Below are 18,877 nucleotides of genomic sequence, written 5' to 3'. Positions count from 1 at the left end.
CCCCTCCCCTTAAGTTTTCTAAAGAGGGCCAGAGACTGGAGAGTGGAAAGAACTGGAGGCAAGAACCCCCCACCAAGCCCTACTCCCCAGGCTCCCAGAAATCTCAGGGCAGAGGACAAGGACAGCCTCTGGAGTTCCTGCCTAGTGGGACCATGAACTGGCAGTGGCTATGGCTGGGCTTCCTACTCCTTATGACAGTCTCAGGCCGGACCCTGGGGCCTTCAGGGAAGGAGGCAGCCGTGGTGAGTTCTCCACACCCCTCCCAGGGAAAAAGGGACCAAGGCCTAGGAAGGGATCGGGGTACTGCGCCACAGTCCCATCCAGGCCTCCATCCTGAACTTCAACGTGCCTCTCCCTTCCTTCCTCTACTTTATGATCTATTCTGGCCCATCTCCCACTCCTTGCCTTTGTTCTACCTGAGCCCCTTCCCGAAGGTGCCTCTCTCCTTTAATCCTTCCATGTCTGTCCTCCCCTATCCTTATGGATCTGTTAGATCACTGAGAAGCTTTACCCTAAGACTAACTCCCTTTTTACTCTGCTTACCCTGACCCCCATCATAGGATTACCTGTTGCAGTATGGATACCTACAGAAGCCTCTCGAAGGACCTGATGACTTCAAGCCAGAAGATATCATGGAGGCTCTGAGGTGAGAGGTCATAAGGCACATGCTGTAAAGGTTGAGGTTGCAAGGTCATCTTTCCTTCTTCTCATCTCTTCCTCTCCCCAGGCCCACTTCTGCCTGACCCAAATCCATGTCAGGGATCTAGGGAATAGGACACGCCACAGTTTGGGTGGTGGGGTGTGGAGTGAGATGGGGATCAAAGATGAGGAGCAGTCATTGGGTCTTCCTAAGCCCTAAGCATCGCTTTGGGGGCTCCATTCCACATCATATCCAATATACTATTGGTGACATCCCACATGAAGTATGATTTGTATGTAAAGCTATGAGCTGGGTTGAATTGGAGTTGAGTTGTTGACATGATGTTGCTTTTTGTAGACTTTTAAGTCAGCATTTACTTATATTTTGAAGTTTTCTTTTTATATTTTGGATCTAACGGATAGTTTTTCTTTCTGCTTTCGGTTATGTTTACAGTCCCTTCAAAAACCACGATGCCTGACATGCCTATGGGATGAAATTGCCCCAGAGCAGGCTGGGCTGGGGGGGGGGGGCATCTAGCCAGGAGGAGAAGGCTGAGGGAGGACAGGCCCTCAGGTGGAATCAGAGGTGGGAGAGTCTCCAGAGCAGGGGGACGGGACACTTCCTCAGGAGAAGGTTAGAAATTGTAGGGGAAGAGGGCTACACCTGAGGGAAACCTAACACAAATAAGAGACGGAAGATGGGGAGACGAAGCTGGAGTATCGCTATTTCTGCAGAACTGGAGAGAAAGTCCTAGTTATGAGGACTGGATACTGGAGTGACCCCATCAGCTTCAGAGATTCTGTGCCATTCTCTGCTACCACTTTGGGCAGCAGGTGGCCAGAGAGCTTTCCTCAGTTTCCAGTCATTCCAGATTCCCCTGCTCTGCTGGGCCCATCATTCTTCCTCTTCTCAGAGCTTTCCAGGAAGCATCTGAGCTGCCAGTGTCAGGTCAGCTGGATGATGCCACAAGGGCCCGCATGAGGCAGCCCCGTTGTGGCCTGGAGGACCCCTTCAACCAGAAGACCCTTAAATACCTCCTGCTGGGTGAGGACTGAGACTGGGAAAGGGAGGGAAAGGAGGGGGTGGCATGGCTCTGGAGTACAGGTGACATTGGGACAGCCTGGCCCAGCTCAGTGTTGAATGGATGATCACCTGGTGATTACCTGATCATCACCTGCCTGGAGACATAGCTTTGCTGAATGAATGCCCAGACTCAGGGGATCTTTCTGGGGCTGGCAGGGGATCTGTGTTTCTAACCTGTTTTCTGGTCTAATAACCAGGCCGCTGGAGAAAGAAGCACCTGACCTTCCGCATCTTGAACCTGCCTTCCACCCTCCCACCCCACACAGCTCGGGCAGCCCTGCTTCAAGCTTTCCGGTACTGGAGCAATGTGGCTCCCCTGACCTTCCGGGAGGTGCAGGCTGGCTGGGCTGACATCCGCCTCTCCTTCCATGGCCGCCAGAGCCTGTACTGCTCCAATTCCTTTGATGGGCCTGGTAGGTACCAGCTCTTGGCTCCCACATCACAGACCTTGAGATTATGTCTGTTCCCTTGAGCTAGTGACTCTGGAACCTTAATGTTCAGTCTGCTGCCTATGTCCAACTGCACCCTACACTCTCTAACTACCTTCTAATATTCCTTTGGGGGGCAGTTGGTCACCTCCCTGGGGCCTTATCAAGCCTCCTCTTTGAAGGTTATGTCTTATTCCTTGGTCTAAGTTCCCCTTCTCAAGGCACATCTCAGAGAGGATTGGGCCGGAGAGAAGAGAATGGTTGGGAGGTACAGAAACAGAGTGATGGGCATCCCAGAGAGAAGTGGGTGATGACAGGGGATCTGAAAGGTGAGAGAGAGAGAGGCATGCAGGAGACTGAAAGTAGATGGAATTTTAAGGGAATGGAGAAATTGGGGTTTGTAACAGGCAGGGGATGCTCTAGCCTAGGAGACTCTGACCTCATTCCTGTTCACCCTTGCCTTTGTTCAGGGAGGGTCCTGGCCCATGCTGACATCCCAGAGCTGGGCAGTGTGCACTTTGATGAAGATGAACTCTGGACGGAGCGGACTTACCGGGGAGTGAACCTGCGCATCATTGCAGCCCATGAACTGGGCCATGCCCTGGGGCTTGGGCACTCCCGATATACACAGGCCCTCATGGCCCCTGTCTATGCTGGTTATCGGCCCCACTTCAAGCTGCACCCGGATGATGTGGCAGGGATTCAGGCTCTATATGGTTAGTCTTTTCCCCCGGTGATCATGAGGGTCAGTGTGACCAGCATCTCTTCAGGCTTATAGAGACAGGTCTAACCTCCATGGCAGGAACTGACTTGTCTTCTTCTCTTCCTCCTACCCAGTTATTCAGGCATCTTCATTTTCAGCAGCTGTTTTTCTGACACTTCCATGTCTGATCTTCCTTCCAGGCCTCTCTCCCCTCTTGCCCTTTCTCGGGGATGAAGAATGAATATTCCAGCAAACTTCCTTCTCCCTTTCTGGTGCCCGTCAACACTATCAATTGATATCAATATGATCTTGCTTCCCATCAAGAGAAACGCTCTAGGATTCCCTTTTCCCCTTTATACAGGGCCTCTGAGCCAAACTTACAGAAAAGTGGGGGGAGGCCAGTTGCTATGAGTTCTCTCCTTGAACAGCATCATGCTACCTTGCAGGGAAGAAGAGCCCAGAGACAGAGGATGAGGAAGAAGAGATGGAGCTCCCCACTGTACCACACGTGCCTACAGAACCCAGTCCCATGCCAGACCCCTGCAGTGGTGAACTGGATGCCGTGATGCTGGGTGAGGCCCTTCCCTTTCAGGCTGTAGGTGGGCAGTGGCAGCACCCCACTCACTTGAGACTTGGACAAATGGGAATGACATGGAACCTCAGCATGAGCAACAGGGGTTAGATACCCAGCAGAGGTTAGTGGCCATGGAAGGAGGCATGTGGCATGGGGAGGGAGGCTTCAGAGCCAAATTAAAGGTGGGTTAGGCAGGCATTTACCTCGGTTGCCTCCCTATAAGGGTCACTAAAACACATCTGGTAATCTAGCAAGATGGAGAAAACTATATTTACTGGAATGTCTATTAGAGAGTGTGTTATACATGCACGGAAGGACAACTTGGAAGCTATTGGAATGGAAGGTGAGGTCCCCAAAGGGGAGCAGCTATCTGCAGGGCTTTTGTTTTATTGTTCAGAGCTAAACTGCTCTGAACAGCAAAGAGGCTGAACACGGAGTCTTCCTTCTTTACCTTTAATCTTCTCTTTGAATTAATGTTGAGTGAATTTCTGAGGGACCAGCCTGTGGGATGAAGGCAGATTATCAGCTTGTCTGAGGTATCCACAAGTCTTTATTTGACCCATCTCTTTTTGACTTGACACACTTTTGCTCTCAGGGCCCCGCGGGAAGACTTATGCCTTCAAGGGGAACTACGTGTGGACTGTGACAGATTCAGGGCTGGGTCCCTTGTTCCAAGTGTCTGCCCTTTGGGAGGGGCTCCCAGGAAACCTAGATGCTGCTGTCTACTCTCCTCGAACACAATGGATTCACTTCTTTAAGGGTAAAGGGACTAGTTTACAGTGTGTTACCTGAGGAGGGCCTACCATTAAAGAAGCCATAAAAGGGAGGGAGAGATGAGAAGTTCCTGGAAGGGTGGAATGGGAGGACCGAAAGCTATCACCTGAAGACAGAGATGACTTGTTCTTTCCTTACATGCACTCAGGAGACAAGGTGTGGCGCTATATTAATTTCAAGATGTCTCCTGGCTTTCCCAAGAAGCTGAATAGGGTAGACCCCCACCTGGATGCAGCTCTCTATTGGCCTTTCAATAAAAAGGTGTTCCTCTTTAAGGTAAACAGTTTAAAGCAAGGGCAAACAGCTTCTTAGGAGGGGTGGGCTACCTCACACTGAGAAGCCAACTTGCTGTTGAGGGGAGATCATCTGCAGCTGCGGTGGGTTGGGGTTAGACCTCTGGGGATCCTTAAGCTCTCTCCTCATCCTCTTCTCTTCCCTACCCACCCCACACCTAGGGCTCCGGGTACTGGCAGTGGGACGAGCTGGCCCGAACTGACTTCAGCCACTACCCTAAACCAATCAAGGGATTGTTTACAGGAGTGCCAGACCAGCCCTCTGCTGCTATGGGTTGGCGGGATGGCCATGTCTACTTCTTCAAGGGTAAACAGTACTGGCGCCTCAACCAGCAGCTTCGAGTAGAGAAAGGCTATCCCAGAGATACTGCCCACAATTGGATGCACTGTCGTCCCCAGACCTCAGACAATACTCCATTGGGTGGGAACACCACTCCTTCAGGGACTGACAACTCAGCCATAGGAACAAACTTGGATACCACTTCCTCACCCATAGATACCACCTTGAACACAGCCCCCTCACCCAGAGACCCAATCTTGGACATTACCCCCTCAGCCACAGTCTCCACCACCCTTTCATTCCCTGGTAATGTCACCCTCGCAGATGACAAGATGTGAAGCAAACGTCTGCTCACTAGGCAGGAGGGCTGCACCAGGGGCATGCCATAGACCCCAGGCCTCTAACTCCTAGCCACCACTCCTCTGTGCTCTTTCCCTCCTGGGCAGTGACTCCCTAACTCTGGGTCAGCCTCTAGACATTTTTCCTCCATCCTAGATAGCACTTCCAGCTGTGTTATCTATTCTCTGGAAGACAGTCGTAGAAGGAAGGCACCACTCAGGCCCCTGGCTTACAGGCAGCAAAGCTGGGAAGCTAAATGCCTGGGTCCTGTTCTTCCTAGATAAAGTGCAAGGAAACAGCATGGCCAGTAAAATGAGCAAGGGCTTTGGAACACTTGAGAATCACATTTACTTGCTGAGGACTTTGGACAAGTTAATTAACCTCACGGAGCCTCAGATTCCCCATCTGCAAAATAAGGTGGATACCAATCCTGCAGGGTTATTGCATTAAATGAAATACTATTTGTGAAGTATATGGCACAGTGTCTGGCACATTTGTGCTTAATAAAGGCTAACTCCATGTTCATTAGGGAGGACTGAACAGTTCTTCCTCTGGCTGTGTGTGTGTGTAGCTGTGTGTACCGTAGTCCAATCTGATAAGATCATATCAGACCTTTAGGGGACAGAGGACTTGTCAGCCTGGCTAACTGGGGATGCAAAAAAAGAAAAAAAAAGAAAAAAACAGCAACAGCAGAGGCTGGACTCCCTGGTTCAGTGTTCAATGCCATTTTATTCACGTGCTCCCATATTCTTCTTCCCTCCCATCCTAGCTTTGTTGCCCAGGGGAGGAATATATCTTCCTTCATGCTGTCTGGGGAACCAGGGAACAGACTTTGAGCGGGAGAATCAGAGGAGGGAGAGTTAGAATGGGTTAGTGGGTGGGACAAAGTTCTAGTTAAGGAGATTAGCATCACCTACAATGAGAAGCAGAGAAGGCACTTGTCTCCTGTGCAGCCTTGAAGACCAGGCTACTTTGGGCAAAAGGGCAGGACTCTGGCATGTGGGCCAATGCTTTCTCCTTGGGGCAAATAGCCAGCTTTTGGGGGAGGCAGGTGCTGTTCCATACATTGCCCCATTGTCTTCCCTACATTAAGGAGGGAAAAGGAAGCACCATGGAGGACAGTACTCCCAACTGAGGTAGGAGAAGGAGGCTTGAGCCTATGGGACTCGGGAGTAAAGGCTAACCAGGAAGCCAACTACCTTTTAATGAGAGAGGCCTAGGGATTAGGTGATCCTAGAGTTCCTCTGTGTCCTTCTCCCCATCAAAAAGCTACCAAGTGCTTTAGTGGGCTTCCTGATTTTCAATAGGTCCTAAAACAACAAAACTCTTTATTTTACCATTGTGAGGCATACCAAGGCAAGTATATAAAAGGCTATTTGGGTAAGGGCTCTCCTTGGTTTAAAGGGAATTAGAAAGTCAGTTACTTTAGGGACCAGGGCACCTCTATTTTTGGAAGAGGTAGGTTCTCCTACTTCCATTCTTCTCCCCTCCCCACAAGATTCTCCTTTACCTGTCCCTGAAACATATCCCTACAGGGTTGGTCTGGGTTGGAGTACAGATTCTATCCCCAATCTGAGAGGTGGGGAAGTTTGTGTGTGTGTCCTGTGGGCTCAGGCCTTGCACATTTGGGTGTTCCCAGGCTCTTGCTGGGGTGGAAGCCTCAGTGGAGGTTTAGGCTCAGGTATGGGTGGAACCAGAAGGTGTGGTGAGGGGTACAGTGGAACCACAGTCAGAATCCAAGTCCAGGATGGTGTGGGGGGCTGTGGCCCGGGTGCCTGGTCCCAGTTGGCGTTCTCGAAGGCTCTGGAGATAACTCTGGAGAGGCACAGGGCAGAGAAGGCAGAAGGAAGGGCCTAGGTCAGAGCCCCCCCTCCCACCCTGACCATCCCTGAGTGCCCTCTGCCCCATCCCCAGGTGTGCCCCTCCCCTCACTCACAGGAGCCAGACTATCAGCAGGGCTCCGGCCGTTGTGGGGGAGCTGGCGCCGGTAACTGCCCTCACAGAGCCCCACCCCAGGGGATGTTCGGTGCCACTTGGCCTCTTGCTGGCGGATCCGAAGGAGTTGAAGATGCCTTCGCTGGTGGCTCAAGACCACTGCTTGGGAGGGGGCAATACAGACTCAGGCCTCTTTAGACCCTAAATCCCACCCCCAAACACACTCACCCTCTACAGAAACCCATTTGTTCTTCCTGTTCTGGGTCTCTCAAACCTCATCTTTCCCCTGGTTATTCTAAAAGAAACTCTTCTTTGGAATCCTCCTACACTTTCCTTCTGGACTTCCCTGTGATATTCCTTTCCTTCTGTAATGGTCCCCAGTAACTAACTCCTCCTTATTCCCTCTGACAATTTTTCCTCATTCTCACCCAGACCGTTGGTTCCTCCAACTCTAACTTTCTTTCGATGCCCTGCCCCATTCACCTTAGACACTTCCCCCCTCTTCCCCCCCATCAAGTCTGGGAACTGGGGACATGGGCACAGGTTAGCTGCTTCTGTACCATGGCACTAACTCACCATTGGCGTGGCCTCCATGTTCCTCATCCATGAGCTTCCACTGGGCCAGGGCCCCAAGGGCCCCCAGGGCTGGCCAGGTGCCCAGCAAGACCCAGCTATACCAGCAGAGAGGAGGCAAGGCTGGAAGTGCCTGCAAGCGTTGGCCCAGCCGACTGCCCAGTGCCAGCCCCTCTAGGAAGTAGTCAGCACAGGCCACCAGCACCGCAGCACCCAGCAGGGCCGTGCCCAGAACTGTGAATGGACGTGGCCACCGAAGCGTGAGCAGGGCTCCCAGCAGTGCCAGCCCCACCAGCCCCCCAGCTGGCACCCAGGCTGAAGGTGGTTGGTAGATGGGCTCTGTGCCCAGCAGGGCCCCGGCACCCAGGGTTAGGCCTAGCAGGAGACCAGTCAGGAAGAGCCCAACGCTGCGAACCAACATGGTGACCAGGCCACAGAGGAGTCCGATGCCTAGCGCAATGCCCGCGCTCACCTCCAGGCTCAGCTGTGTCTCTAGCACTCGTTCCTTGTGGCACAGCAGGAAGATCACCAGAGCTCCTGACAGCAGGCCCGAGAGAAACATTACTGCCTTGAAGCAGCGGTAGCCTGGGAAGGGAGGCAGGAGGCACTGAGAGACAGAAAGGGGGCATCTACACGGATGGCTCTGATGAATTACAAGGGAGAGGAGTGGCTAACGAGGAGCAGAAGACAGGAGCAGCAACCCAGGGACCACAAGGCAAGGGGTAAAAAGGGATCATCTCAGGGAGGGCAGGGAGCTTTCAAAACCTGTGAGGGGTGGGAGGAAAAATTAGGAGGAAAGATGGATATGTTGTGGGAAATAGCTATAGAAAAAAGGTTTAGTCCTTCCAGGGATGGCAGAAGGAATCAGCACAGGCTGATTCAGGTTATTGGGGAAGGGTTGAAGAATCATGGAGGATAATGTGGGAATGGAGTTTTGAGGTAGGAGGGAAGGGTGAAGCAAATGATAGTTGCCAGGGGTCAGAGTCAGGGGGCATGGATGTGTGTGGGGGGGGGGTGGACAAGAAGAGCTGGCAAGAGCAGCAGGGGCTACACTGAAGGTAGGCATCCCCTAATAGAGGAGTAGAGGTGGCCTAGGAGCAAAGAAGAAAGTTCCCATCATCCTTGAGGGTGAGAGTCTTGGGCAGCTGCCCCCCAGAATCCTGGCTCTGCCCTCACCGAAGCAGCAGTAGATGATTCCAAAGCAGCAGCAAAGAGCACACACCAGGGCGGGTGCCAGTTCAGGATTGTCCTGGGGTTCCAAGACACATCTTGGGTCTGGAGGCTCTGGGAGTTGTTGATTAAAGGGCCTGGGGTCAGAGGTCATGGCCAGGGGCAGCAAGGCTTCCTCCATGGCCGAAGAAAAGGTGATCACAGAGGGGAAGGTCAGTGTCAGCTCCTCTCATCCATCCATGAATGTCTTGAGGGGGTTGGGAAACCTGCAAGGGGGTAGGGGGCAGGAACTTAGGTGCCCATGAATCTTGAGGATTCTGTACCTCTATTTCTTACGAAGAAAGGCCCATTTCAGGAGGGACCATGGACTTGCTGGGGTAACTGAAAAAATCTACAGGAGTGGGTCAAGGGGAGCTGGCTGTCTCTTTAGTAACCTCTGAAACAAGGACACTAAGTGAAACTTAAACTAAAATCTCATAAGGTAATGAGACTTTGTTCCCTAGCTTTCCAGGGTGGGAAGAGTCAGAAGTCCTAAGTGGGTGGAAGGAGGGGCCCAGGGGCATTAGTGGGACTGGGAACTGAAGGTTCAGCCGCCTGTTCGAGCTAAAAACAAAGCTTGCCCAATCTGCAGCTGGAACTCAATACGACCCTACAGGACTGGGAAAGGTGGGGTTAATCCTGGGGGGGGGGGGGAGGAGGAGAAACAGGAGAGAATGAGTCATAGTGGGGTCTCTGGACAGCTGCTCCAACCCCAGGGAAGGAAGACGTAAAAAGAAGCATATCAAAAAAGTTTGGGACAAGGAACCAGAGACAGTTCCCGCACTTTGTCAAGGTTCTGAAGCCTCCGCTTCATAGGTAGATGGAGTTAAGTTGGGGGAAGGGGTATCCGGCCACAGTCCAATTCCCATGGTCCCTCTTGGACTAAGCAGGCACCTTGCCCGCAGACATCTCACATCCTGGTAGCCTCTTGCTCCTCCCCTCAGGACACTGATGGGACTTTTCCTCCCCCCCCCCCCCCCTTTCCCCAGGGGTGTCAGGGTTGCCAGTGGGGTTTGAATTCAGTTCCTGAAAGGAGAACACCAAGGAAGGGCTGGTTTGGGGAGCACTGTGGGAGTGGGGTAGGGTGGATGCAGGCACTTTCATCTGTCTTCTTTTGGACATCAAGGTCCTAACAGGCTGGAGGGTTGGCGTGGGGAATCCCTGGCGCTCCTCACCTTAATCCGCTTGGAAGTCTAGGGACCCTAAATAAGGAGAGGGTTGGGGAAGGAGTGTTAACTACTCACCACCCTGCCAGGACTCAGGAGAGGAGGGGGTAGAAGTGCTTCCCTAACCCCCCTGCTGCATCCTTGCCCGGAGGTCCTAGGCGTCGGGGCGGCTGTCGGGCGTGGGCACCCCCAGGGCCACTCTGTTCGTTGCCCCCCTAAACTCTTGCAAGTCGTAGCCCAAGCCCTGAGAGCTAAATGCAATCAGCCTAGGGGGTGGAGGAAGGGGACAGGGTGTGTGTGTGAGGGTGGGGGAGTGGGGGTGACATCACGGGGCGGGCCCCTCCAACTCTTTTCCCTATGTGTGGGGGGACCCAGTTTGCCCACTGATCTAAGCTGGGACCAGACACCCCCGCAACCATAGCAGGGAAGGGTTTGGGGGCACCACACGAAGTTGAAGAAAATGTCTCTGAATACTTAGGCGATAACTCGACAATTAGAAGCTCTCAAAGCCCCAACGGGGGTCCCAGCGCCCCCCTAGTCCCGGCTTGGTTTCTTCCACTTCCCAGAGAATTGGAGTATTGTCTTCTGGAGAACCTGGTGGTCGAGACGGGGACCCGGGGAAGGGGCTTTTACAGGACTGGGGGCGCCGGCGAGGGGCTCATGGGCGGAAAAACTTGCGGAGCAAGACGGGGTCTGGAAGGGGGACTAACGAGAGAGGCGTGTGCAGAGGAGGGGACCGACAGAGAGGGGACCCAAGTCTGGTCTGCGTGGGGGCGGGGGCGCGTGTCGACGTCGACCGAGAGCAGCTCGGTATGCAAATGAGACGCAAAGCAGCATGCAGATGAGTGCAGTGTTTTTTGGCACTCCGCTCGGGTCCTGAGCCCGGCGGAGCTACGTTCCTGGTCGCCTGGAACCGCTCCGTGACCGTGCCTGGGAGCTGCGTCCTAAGGGGTGGGTCTGGGCCGTGGGAGCTGTAGTTATACCGGGCAGTTCGCCAGCTGGGTCTGGCGCTGGGGAGGCCGAAGATTGCTGGGAAAGAAGGGGCAGTGCAGGGAGGCCAGGGTGGGGGCTAGCCCGGGGCGTCCTCCCCGCCGCTCCACCTCCGCATGATACAAAAGGTCCTCTGTCCTCGCTACAGGCAGCAGGGAAAGGATCGGGGCGGTGGCTCCTCTACGCTCCCTGGTTTTGTCTGCAAAGGAAACAGACTGTGGCTCGGTGGCTATCCTCTATCTCCCAGTCTCTACAAAGCCCAAGAATACAGCCAGAGGAACCCTGAAAATCTGCCCCCAGTCCGCAGGCACAGCTGCAGCGCCCACCAGCGGTGCAGCCAGCGGGGATAGGACTCCAGCACTCGGAGGGCGGCAGCAGAGAGCCCTTTAAGGGGAGGGGCCAGTGTTCCCTAGGACCGCCTCCTCCGATTTGACTCAGCGCTTGCTGGACTGGCTCGCGCCTCCGCCAACCGCCTTTTCGTTTCCTTCCCGTCTCTTCCCTGGTGACCCCGGAAGTGGAAGTAACCGTAGGTCGGTGGCCACGGCGGGGACGGAAGGCGGAAGCAGAGCGTGAGCGGGAGGCGGAGCCGGGGGAGCTGCTCTCGTAGCTCCCCCTGGCCCTAGGCCCAGCTGCTGGAGGGGGAGGAGTTACCGCCGCTCTTCCGGTACGTTACCTTTACCCCCTCTACCCAGCCCAAGGGTTTCCTGGATGTCTTTCTCAGCTGCAACCCTAAGCTCGGTCCCCCAGGTTTTTCTTAAGAGCCGCGCGGTCCCCACCCTTTCGGGCAGCCTGCGGCACCCCTTTCCGGTCGTCTTTCCCTTTTTCCCCCACGAGTGACCCTAGGACCACACCCTTTACGGTACCTCCCTCTTTCCCAGATTTTGGTTTGCAGCTTTCTGGGGGAAGAAGAAAAACTAAGGGGATTTGGAGGAGGGGAGGGAGCATGGTTGTGGTTAATGGAGTATTTGCTTATTGCTGGGGACAACGAACGCTCCAGAAGAATCTGAGAAAACAAGGGAGGTGGGTGCATTAACTGTATCCCCAATTTAAGATAATTTAGCCCCTCTCTTTGTGTCCTATACTTGATCATCCCCCACCTTAATACCTTTGTTACAGGCCTCAGAACTTATCATGATGGCTGTGACCTAAAATCCTCAGGAAGCCCCGGGGTCATGGCCCAGAAGCACCCCGGAGAAAGAGGGTTGTGTGGAGCCCACCACAGTGGTGGCGCCTCCCTCAGGACTTTAGGATCCTCTGTGGACCCTGAAATACTTTCATTCTCAGGACTCAGGGACTCAGCGAGGCCTGCTTCTAATGGTACCCGCTGCCTCACAGAGCACTCTAGTCCTAAGTACACACAGCCCCCAAACCCAGCCCACTGGTCGGATCCAAGCCATGGCCCCCCAAGGGGTCCAGGACCCCCTAGGGATGGAGAGGACCCTGATCAGAGTGAGGCATCTTCAGAGGAAGAGTCAGGAGTGGACCAGGAACTCTCAAGAGAGAATGAGGCTGGGTACCAGGAGGATGGGAACCCTTCTTTTCTTTCCATTCCATCTGCTTGCAACTGCCAGGGAACCCCTGGAATCCCTGAAGGGCCTTACTCTGAGGGAGGAGATAGCTCTTCTAGCAACTTTTGCCACCATTGTACCTCTCCAGTTTTGGGGGAAGATGAAGAGTTGGAAGAGGAATATGATGATGAGGAACCTCTTAAGTTCCCCAGTGATTTTTCACGTGTGCCCAGTGGAAAGAAACCACCTCGGAGACAGCGGCACCGCATTCCAGCCAAGGAGGATACTCGGGAAGGTGGACGCAGAGATCCCAGGTCCCCTGGCCGACATAGGCTGGGCCGGAAACGAAGTCAAGCAGATAAGCGCAGAGGCCTGGGATTATGGGGAGCAGAGGAACTGTGTCAGCTTGGACAGGCAGGCTTCTGGTGGCTGATTGAACTGCTGGTATTGGTGGGAGAGTATGTGGAAACTTGTGGCCATCTCATCTATGCATGCAGGCAGCTGAAAGGCAGTGATCTGGACCTTTTTCGAGTCTGGATGGGAGTCTGGGCAGGGCGGCTGGGGGGCTGGGCCCAGGTGATGTTCCAATTTATGAGCCAAGGATGTTGCTATGGGGCAGGGCTATTAACCCGTTTTCTTAGGCTACTGGGTGCTTTGCTCCTCTTGGCTCTGGCTCTCTTGTTGGGCTGTCTACAGTTGGGCTGGCGGTTTCTGGTGGGACTGGGTGACAGGTTAGGCTGGAGGGGTAAAGCCACTTGGCTCTTTTCTTGGCTGGATTTTCCCACCCTGCAGCGTTGCCTGATTCTGCTGAGAGATAGCAGGCCATGGCAACAGTTGGTAAAAATGTTTCAGTGGGGTTGGCTGGAGTTGCCTTGGGTCAAGCCAAGGACTGACAGGCAGGGGAATGCACCTATAGCTGGTGGTCGCTACTGCCAGCCTGAAGAAGAAGTGGCTCGACTCTTGACCATGGCTGGGGTTCCTGAGGATGAGTTAAACCCTTTCCATGTGTTGGGGGTTGAAGCCACAGCATCAGATACTGAACTGAAGAAGGCCTATAGGCAGCTGGCAGTGATGGTGAGTATTCTTCCCTTCTGTTTCCTTTTCCTCTTTTGTTAAATTTTATTTTCTATTCCAATTTTAGGGAGACTAGAATAAAGAGAAGGCAGAGTAAAAAGTCAACTTGAAGCTGGAGTAACTTTAATTCTTAGGAAACATTCATAAAGACTTTTTCCCCTTCACTATGGGATCTGACTTTCCCTTCATTTTAAGTTTTTTGTCATGAGATTCTTAATAAAAAGAAATGAACCTAGTGGTTCAATGTTGGACCACTCACCCTGGAATTTCCAGGTGAAGTCCCTCTAACTAGGGTGGAGAAAAGGCCTAGTCAGATAGCCTGTCAATTCCTCTACTTTGAACAAAAGAGGGTTTTTTGAACATGGGGAAATCCAGCTATCTGTCCCAGAGAGGCAAATGTGGACCTAGAGTGGGAAAGTTCAGGAAATGCATGTGATTATTCCAGGACCAGGTGAAAGAAAACATATTTCAGGACCAGCAATGTAGAGTGGGAAAAGGAAAGAGAACAGAGCATAAACCATAGAGAGGCGTGTGCATATGTATGTCATACGTGAAGATACAGTTGTCTGTTTTTTTTTTTTAATTATTTTTTAATGTTTATTTAGAGTGTGAGCAGGGGAGGGGCAGAGAGAGAGGGGGAGAGCGAATCCCAAGCAGGCTCCACACTGCTGGTACAGAGCCCAATGTGGGGCTTGATCTCACCAACTGTGAGATCATATGACCTGAACTGAAACCAAGAGTCTGATGCTTAATTGACTGAGCGAGCCTTAAGTAATCTCTACACCCAACTTGGGGCTTGAACCCACAACCCTGGGATCAAGAGTCACAGTTGCCTTAATGACTGAGCTGGCCAGGCACCCCAAGATAGGGTTGCTTTTGTTGATAAGAGGGCATGGTACAGATGGCAGTTGTGATGCCCCATATGCTTCAGGGAAATGGTTTAACACGAGCATGCAATCAAATTGCTATTAGTAGATATTAGGTAATTATTTTTAGATGTGATGATTATTGCTATTTTCTGTAAGTTAAACTATATTATGAATATTAAGTAATGTGTGTAAATTCCATTGGGGGCCTATTTGAGTGTATGGAACTGGACTGGTAAAAAATCATGGTGTGTAAATTACCTCAATGATTGCATGACACCAAATAGGAATGAGTAACCAAGGTGTCCATTAACTATTCAAGACACAGTAATATACCAGGTGTGTAACTTAGCAGAGGACTAAATTAGTTTGGTGGGAAATTCATGCCCCTTAGTGGATAGACGGGGGCATATTCTTAAGAGTGGGGAACAACAGCTTACACTCAGTTAGATACTAGTAGTAGAGCTCTTTTCTCCCTTTCATGTCTTTCTTTTTTTTTAAGTTTATTTTTATTTTTTGAGGGAGAGAGCACACACAAGCAGGAGAGGGGCAGAGAGAGAATCCTAAGCAGGCTCATGGGGCTGGGTCCCACGACAACGAGATCATGACCTGAGCCAAAATCAAGAGTTGGCCGCTCAACCCAACCCAAACCAACCCAACCCAACCCAACCCACTGAGCCACCCAGGCGCCCCTCACTTTCATGTCTTTTAGCAGATAATCCTCTCTTGGGAAATATTGTCACAAAATTTTTCATTTTCAACTTGTTTTCTTGGAGTAGAGATGGAGTTAAGTCCCCCAATCTTCAACACACCTGTAACACATGTAAGAATTCTTCCTTGTTCTGGGCCAGTGTCTGTGGGCTTCTTTTATGGAACCTCTCACTGCCCTTATTAGGCCCCAGAGTGACCATGACTAAAAGGCTGTTCTCTAAGCTTGGATATGTGGGAGATTTAGCAGCATTCTATTTATTTGGCATCATCAGGAGACTAGCTTTATTCTGTACCTTTGGAAAACAAGGATGGGAACAATCAAGAAGCTGTAGGAAGTAAGGATACTATTTGTCCTAGAGAAAAGGTTGAAAAGTGGGTAAAAGGCCTGTGAGGATCACAATATGCTATATTTCATTTCTGGGACAGAAAAGCAAACTGTTGTAGGAAGTATATATGAGAATTTTCTAGTTAAAAAAGAATGAGTTTGAGGATATAATATCCTTGGAATTCTTTATGATTGATGATAAAGCTAAAATGTGAGGGCTTAGTATATGTATACCAGGTAGCGTATACATCCCTGTTTGCCTGGGATTGAGGGTTTCCTGAGACATGAACTTTCAGTGCTAAAATTGGGACAATCCCAAGCACACTGAGATGGCGGATCACCCTAATGCCAAATTCTGTACTATGTATATCATGTGTATTCTCATTCGATACTCCCAATAATCCGTGATAGATACAATATTCTAGGTCATATAGCTAATAGTGACAGACCTGGGTCTTGATCCTGAAACTATTTGCAGAGCTAGAGCAATTACTTATCTAGGTGTATTGACTCTCCAAAAGGGTGGTCAAAGAGAACACTTTGATATGAGGTTATTTTGACCTAAGATGGGGAGAAAGTTGGAATGGATTTGTGAGGAAATCTTTGTCTTGGTAGGTTCATCCTGACAAAAATCATCATCCCCGGGCCGAGGAGGCCTTCAAGGTTTTGCGGGCAGCTTGGGACATTGTCAGCAATCCTGAAAGGCGGAAGGAATATGAAATGTAAGTGGGAAATAGGAAATTGTAAGTGGAAAATAGGAAAGTGGGGTAAATGAGTAATCTTCAGTAGTAGAGGTCCCTGGATTTGTGGCTGGAGGAGGCTCTCTGAGGTGGAGGGAATTGGGGTTGCTTATCTTTCTAGCTGGCCAGGAGCCTCAAGAGGCTAAAAGATTCATCTCCCTTTGTCCCTTGCTCAATACCCTCTCATTTACAAAGGCTTTCTTCTCTTAGGAAACGAATGGCAGAGAATGAGCTGAGCCGGTCGGTGAACGAGTTTCTGTCCAAGCTGCAGGATGACCTTAAAGAGGCAATGAACACTATGATGTGCAGCCGATGCCAGGGAAAGCATAGGTATGAAATAGGACAGGAATGGGACAGCCACAACTTAGGGATTGGGTAGCCAAAGACCTCCTTGTGAGTATTTCTGGTAGTTGGGGGATATAGATGATGAGTAAAAAGACCCTGAGGTTTTTGCTTTTGCCATCGTATCAAGAGATTGGGGATTTGAATTAGCAATAAAAAAAAAAAAAGTTATTTTTAGATTTAATATAGAAGGCTGAGGGTAAGGGTGTTTGTAGGCATATGTAACAACTGAGTGGAGATAATTTTAGATCTCTCAGCCATCTTTGTTAATAACGAGGATATTAGGGGTGCCTGGGTGGCTCAGTCGGTTGAGCGTCCGACTTCGGCTCAGGTCATGATCTCACAGTTTGTGGGTTCGAGCCCTGCGTCGGGCTCTGTGCTGACAGCTGAGAGCCTGGAGCCTGCTTCGGATTCTGTGTCTCCCTCTCTCTGCCCCTAATCCACTCGCATTCTGTCTCTGTCTCTCAAAAATAAACAACAAAAAAAAATATACACTTGATCTTAGCCAAAAGGCCGAGAAGTGATCATAATGATGATACTATAGCAACACCGCAGGCTTGACAAATTAAGGAATTTTTGTTGTTGTGTTGGGTTGTAGGAGGTTTGAAATGGACCGGGAACCTAAAAGTGCCAGATACTGTGCTGAGTGTAATAGACTGCATCCTGCTGAGGAAGGAGACTTTTGGGCAGAGTCAAGCATGTTGGGCCTCAAGATCACCTATTTTGCGCTAATGGATGGAAAGGTGTATGACATCACAGGTATACTTCTGTTCTCTAGAAATATGGGCTTATGTACGCTCAAAACTATAATGTTTTGGCTAATTATTTCTCATGCTTGCAGAGTGGGCTGGATGCCAGCGTGTGGGAATCTCCCCAGATACTCATAGAGTCCCCTATCACATCTCATTTGGTTCTCGGATTCCAGGCACCAGTGGGCGGCAGAGGTAAGTGTTATTTCTTTCAACAATCTACCTGCTATTCTAGTTCTGAGTATGATTTCAGACGACATGCCGTTTAGGACACCTAGATGTCTCACCCTTAAGAAGTCTGGCAACTGACTTAGTATGTCTTTAACTTAGGTATAAACAGGTAACAATATAACTCAGTATTTCTTGCCTCGTTATGTCTTCTATTGTCCCCTCAGAGCAGCCCCAGAAGCCCCTCCTGCAGACCTTCAGGATTTCTTGAGCCGGATCTTTCAAGTACCCCCAGGCCAGATGTCCAATGGGAACTTCTTTGCAGCTCCTCAGCCTGGCCCTGGGGCCACTGCAGCCTCTAAGCCCAACAGCACAGTACCCAAGGGAGAAGCCAAACCGAAGCGGCGGAAGAAAGTGAGGAGGCCCTTCCAACGATGACACCCCTTCTCTTCTTTCCTCAGATCAATGTCAGGGAGTCAAAAGGGCTGTGTATAGCACAGGATGGAGTTTTGATTTGTTTATTTTTAAATATTGAAAAAAGGGAAAATTTTAAGTTCAAATTGTTCACTCAGTACCTGTAGGAAGCCCCAGAACCACTCTCCCTCCTCCACCAGCACCTAGGAACTGAAACTTGTCTTTAGACAATACCAAAGAAATAGGGGGTGGCTAGAGCAAAGAACCTAGAGCCTGGATCTGGGCTGGACAGTATCTCCCATGGTAGCATGGGAACTGGGTATTTCCCTGGGGTCTGTATGCCTTTGTCTTTTGCTTCTAGAGCAGATGACACTCCCCCCCCCCCTCTTTTAAAACTGTAAGTCTATCTGATTTCCTGACCCATTTCAGGAGGGAGCCCCCTCCTTTACCCCAACATACTAGTTAAAAGACAGAACAAGAAAGCATGTAGCCCTAATTATAGGAGATTATACATAGAATTCAAAGAGTGGGAACTCTACATTTTTCCTGACATCCACCTTGTGGGTAATCACCCAACTTCATGCTTGTTGCTGCAGGGATGGCCAAAACTGATAATTTTTAAAAAGCAGACTCATGCCCTCTGCCCTTGGGTGAGAGGGAAGGAAAAAGGGGCTCCCAGCAGCCCCTTTATGATCCAAGGGTTTGTATTTTTTTAAGTTTGTTCATATTTGTATGTACATATCTATTTAAAGCCAGGGGATTATCTTTCTATAAATATATAACTGGCAACCTGTATCTTCCCTTTCTTCTTTGCCCATATAGTGGAGCCCTTTTTCTCACTTGAGAATCCTTTTCCTACTCTTAGCTGAGAGTGAAGGGCATCTCCTACTGGACCAAGGGAGAGGGGATAAAAAAAAAAATACCTTAGAGAAGTTTTATACAGAAAGTTACTATTGTTTCTTCTCCAGTCTTATGAGGACATTTCCCAACCCT

General features: G+C 50.7%; 3 protein-coding genes across 10 annotated transcripts; 2 read left to right on the top strand and 1 right to left on the bottom strand.

The window, feature by feature from the left end:
- Nucleotides 1-5,642, top strand: MMP19 (matrix metallopeptidase 19). Its single transcript, XM_043564356.1, has 9 exons — nucleotides 1-242; nucleotides 561-646; nucleotides 1,554-1,684; nucleotides 1,921-2,136; nucleotides 2,622-2,867; nucleotides 3,301-3,426; nucleotides 4,024-4,188; nucleotides 4,351-4,478; nucleotides 4,658-5,642. Exons 1-9 carry the CDS (start codon nucleotides 153-155, stop codon nucleotides 5,111-5,113), a joined length of 1,644 nt encoding a protein of 547 aa, XP_043420291.1. The 5' UTR covers nucleotides 1-152; the 3' UTR covers nucleotides 5,114-5,642.
- Nucleotides 5,643-5,823: 181 nt separating this feature from the next.
- LOC122473727 (transmembrane protein 198-like) lies at nucleotides 5,824-10,314 on the bottom strand. 4 transcript variants are annotated; one of them, XM_043564358.1, is made up of 5 exons: nucleotides 10,076-10,314; nucleotides 8,799-9,058; nucleotides 7,626-8,207; nucleotides 7,051-7,211; nucleotides 5,824-6,929 (listed from the first exon to the last, which is right to left on the bottom strand). In XM_043564358.1, exons 2-5 carry the CDS (start codon nucleotides 8,971-8,973, stop codon nucleotides 6,792-6,794), a joined length of 1,056 nt encoding a protein of 351 aa, XP_043420293.1. In that variant the 5' UTR covers nucleotides 8,974-9,058; nucleotides 10,076-10,314; the 3' UTR covers nucleotides 5,824-6,791. The 4 variants fall into 4 exon arrangements, with proteins under 4 accessions (XP_043420293.1, XP_043420294.1, XP_043420295.1 ...); XM_043564359.1 differs by having other exon boundaries at nucleotides 7,051-7,208; nucleotides 10,076-10,313; XM_043564360.1 differs by lacking the exon at nucleotides 8,799-9,058 and having other exon boundaries at nucleotides 7,051-7,208.
- Nucleotides 10,315-10,793: 479 nt separating this feature from the next.
- On the top strand, nucleotides 10,794-18,679 carry DNAJC14 (DnaJ heat shock protein family (Hsp40) member C14). 5 transcript variants are annotated; one of them, XM_043564352.1, is made up of 8 exons: nucleotides 10,794-10,948; nucleotides 11,503-11,651; nucleotides 12,104-13,569; nucleotides 16,087-16,193; nucleotides 16,422-16,541; nucleotides 17,152-17,312; nucleotides 17,395-17,497; nucleotides 17,698-18,679. In XM_043564352.1, exons 3-8 carry the CDS (start codon nucleotides 12,160-12,162, stop codon nucleotides 17,906-17,908), a joined length of 2,112 nt encoding a protein of 703 aa, XP_043420287.1. In that variant the 5' UTR covers nucleotides 10,794-10,948; nucleotides 11,503-11,651; nucleotides 12,104-12,159; the 3' UTR covers nucleotides 17,909-18,679. The 5 variants fall into 5 exon arrangements, with proteins under 5 accessions (XP_043420287.1, XP_043420286.1, XP_043420288.1 ...); XM_043564351.1 differs by having other exon boundaries at nucleotides 11,136-11,651; XM_043564353.1 differs by having other exon boundaries at nucleotides 10,806-11,651; nucleotides 17,703-18,679.
- Nucleotides 18,680-18,877: the final 198 nt, after the last annotated feature.

Source organism: Prionailurus bengalensis, chromosome B4, assembly GCF_016509475.1.
Source record: "Prionailurus bengalensis isolate Pbe53 chromosome B4, Fcat_Pben_1.1_paternal_pri, whole genome shotgun sequence".
Taxonomy (NCBI): domain Eukaryota; kingdom Metazoa; phylum Chordata; class Mammalia; order Carnivora; family Felidae; genus Prionailurus; species Prionailurus bengalensis.
This window is presented reverse-complemented; position numbering and strand designations above follow the sequence as displayed.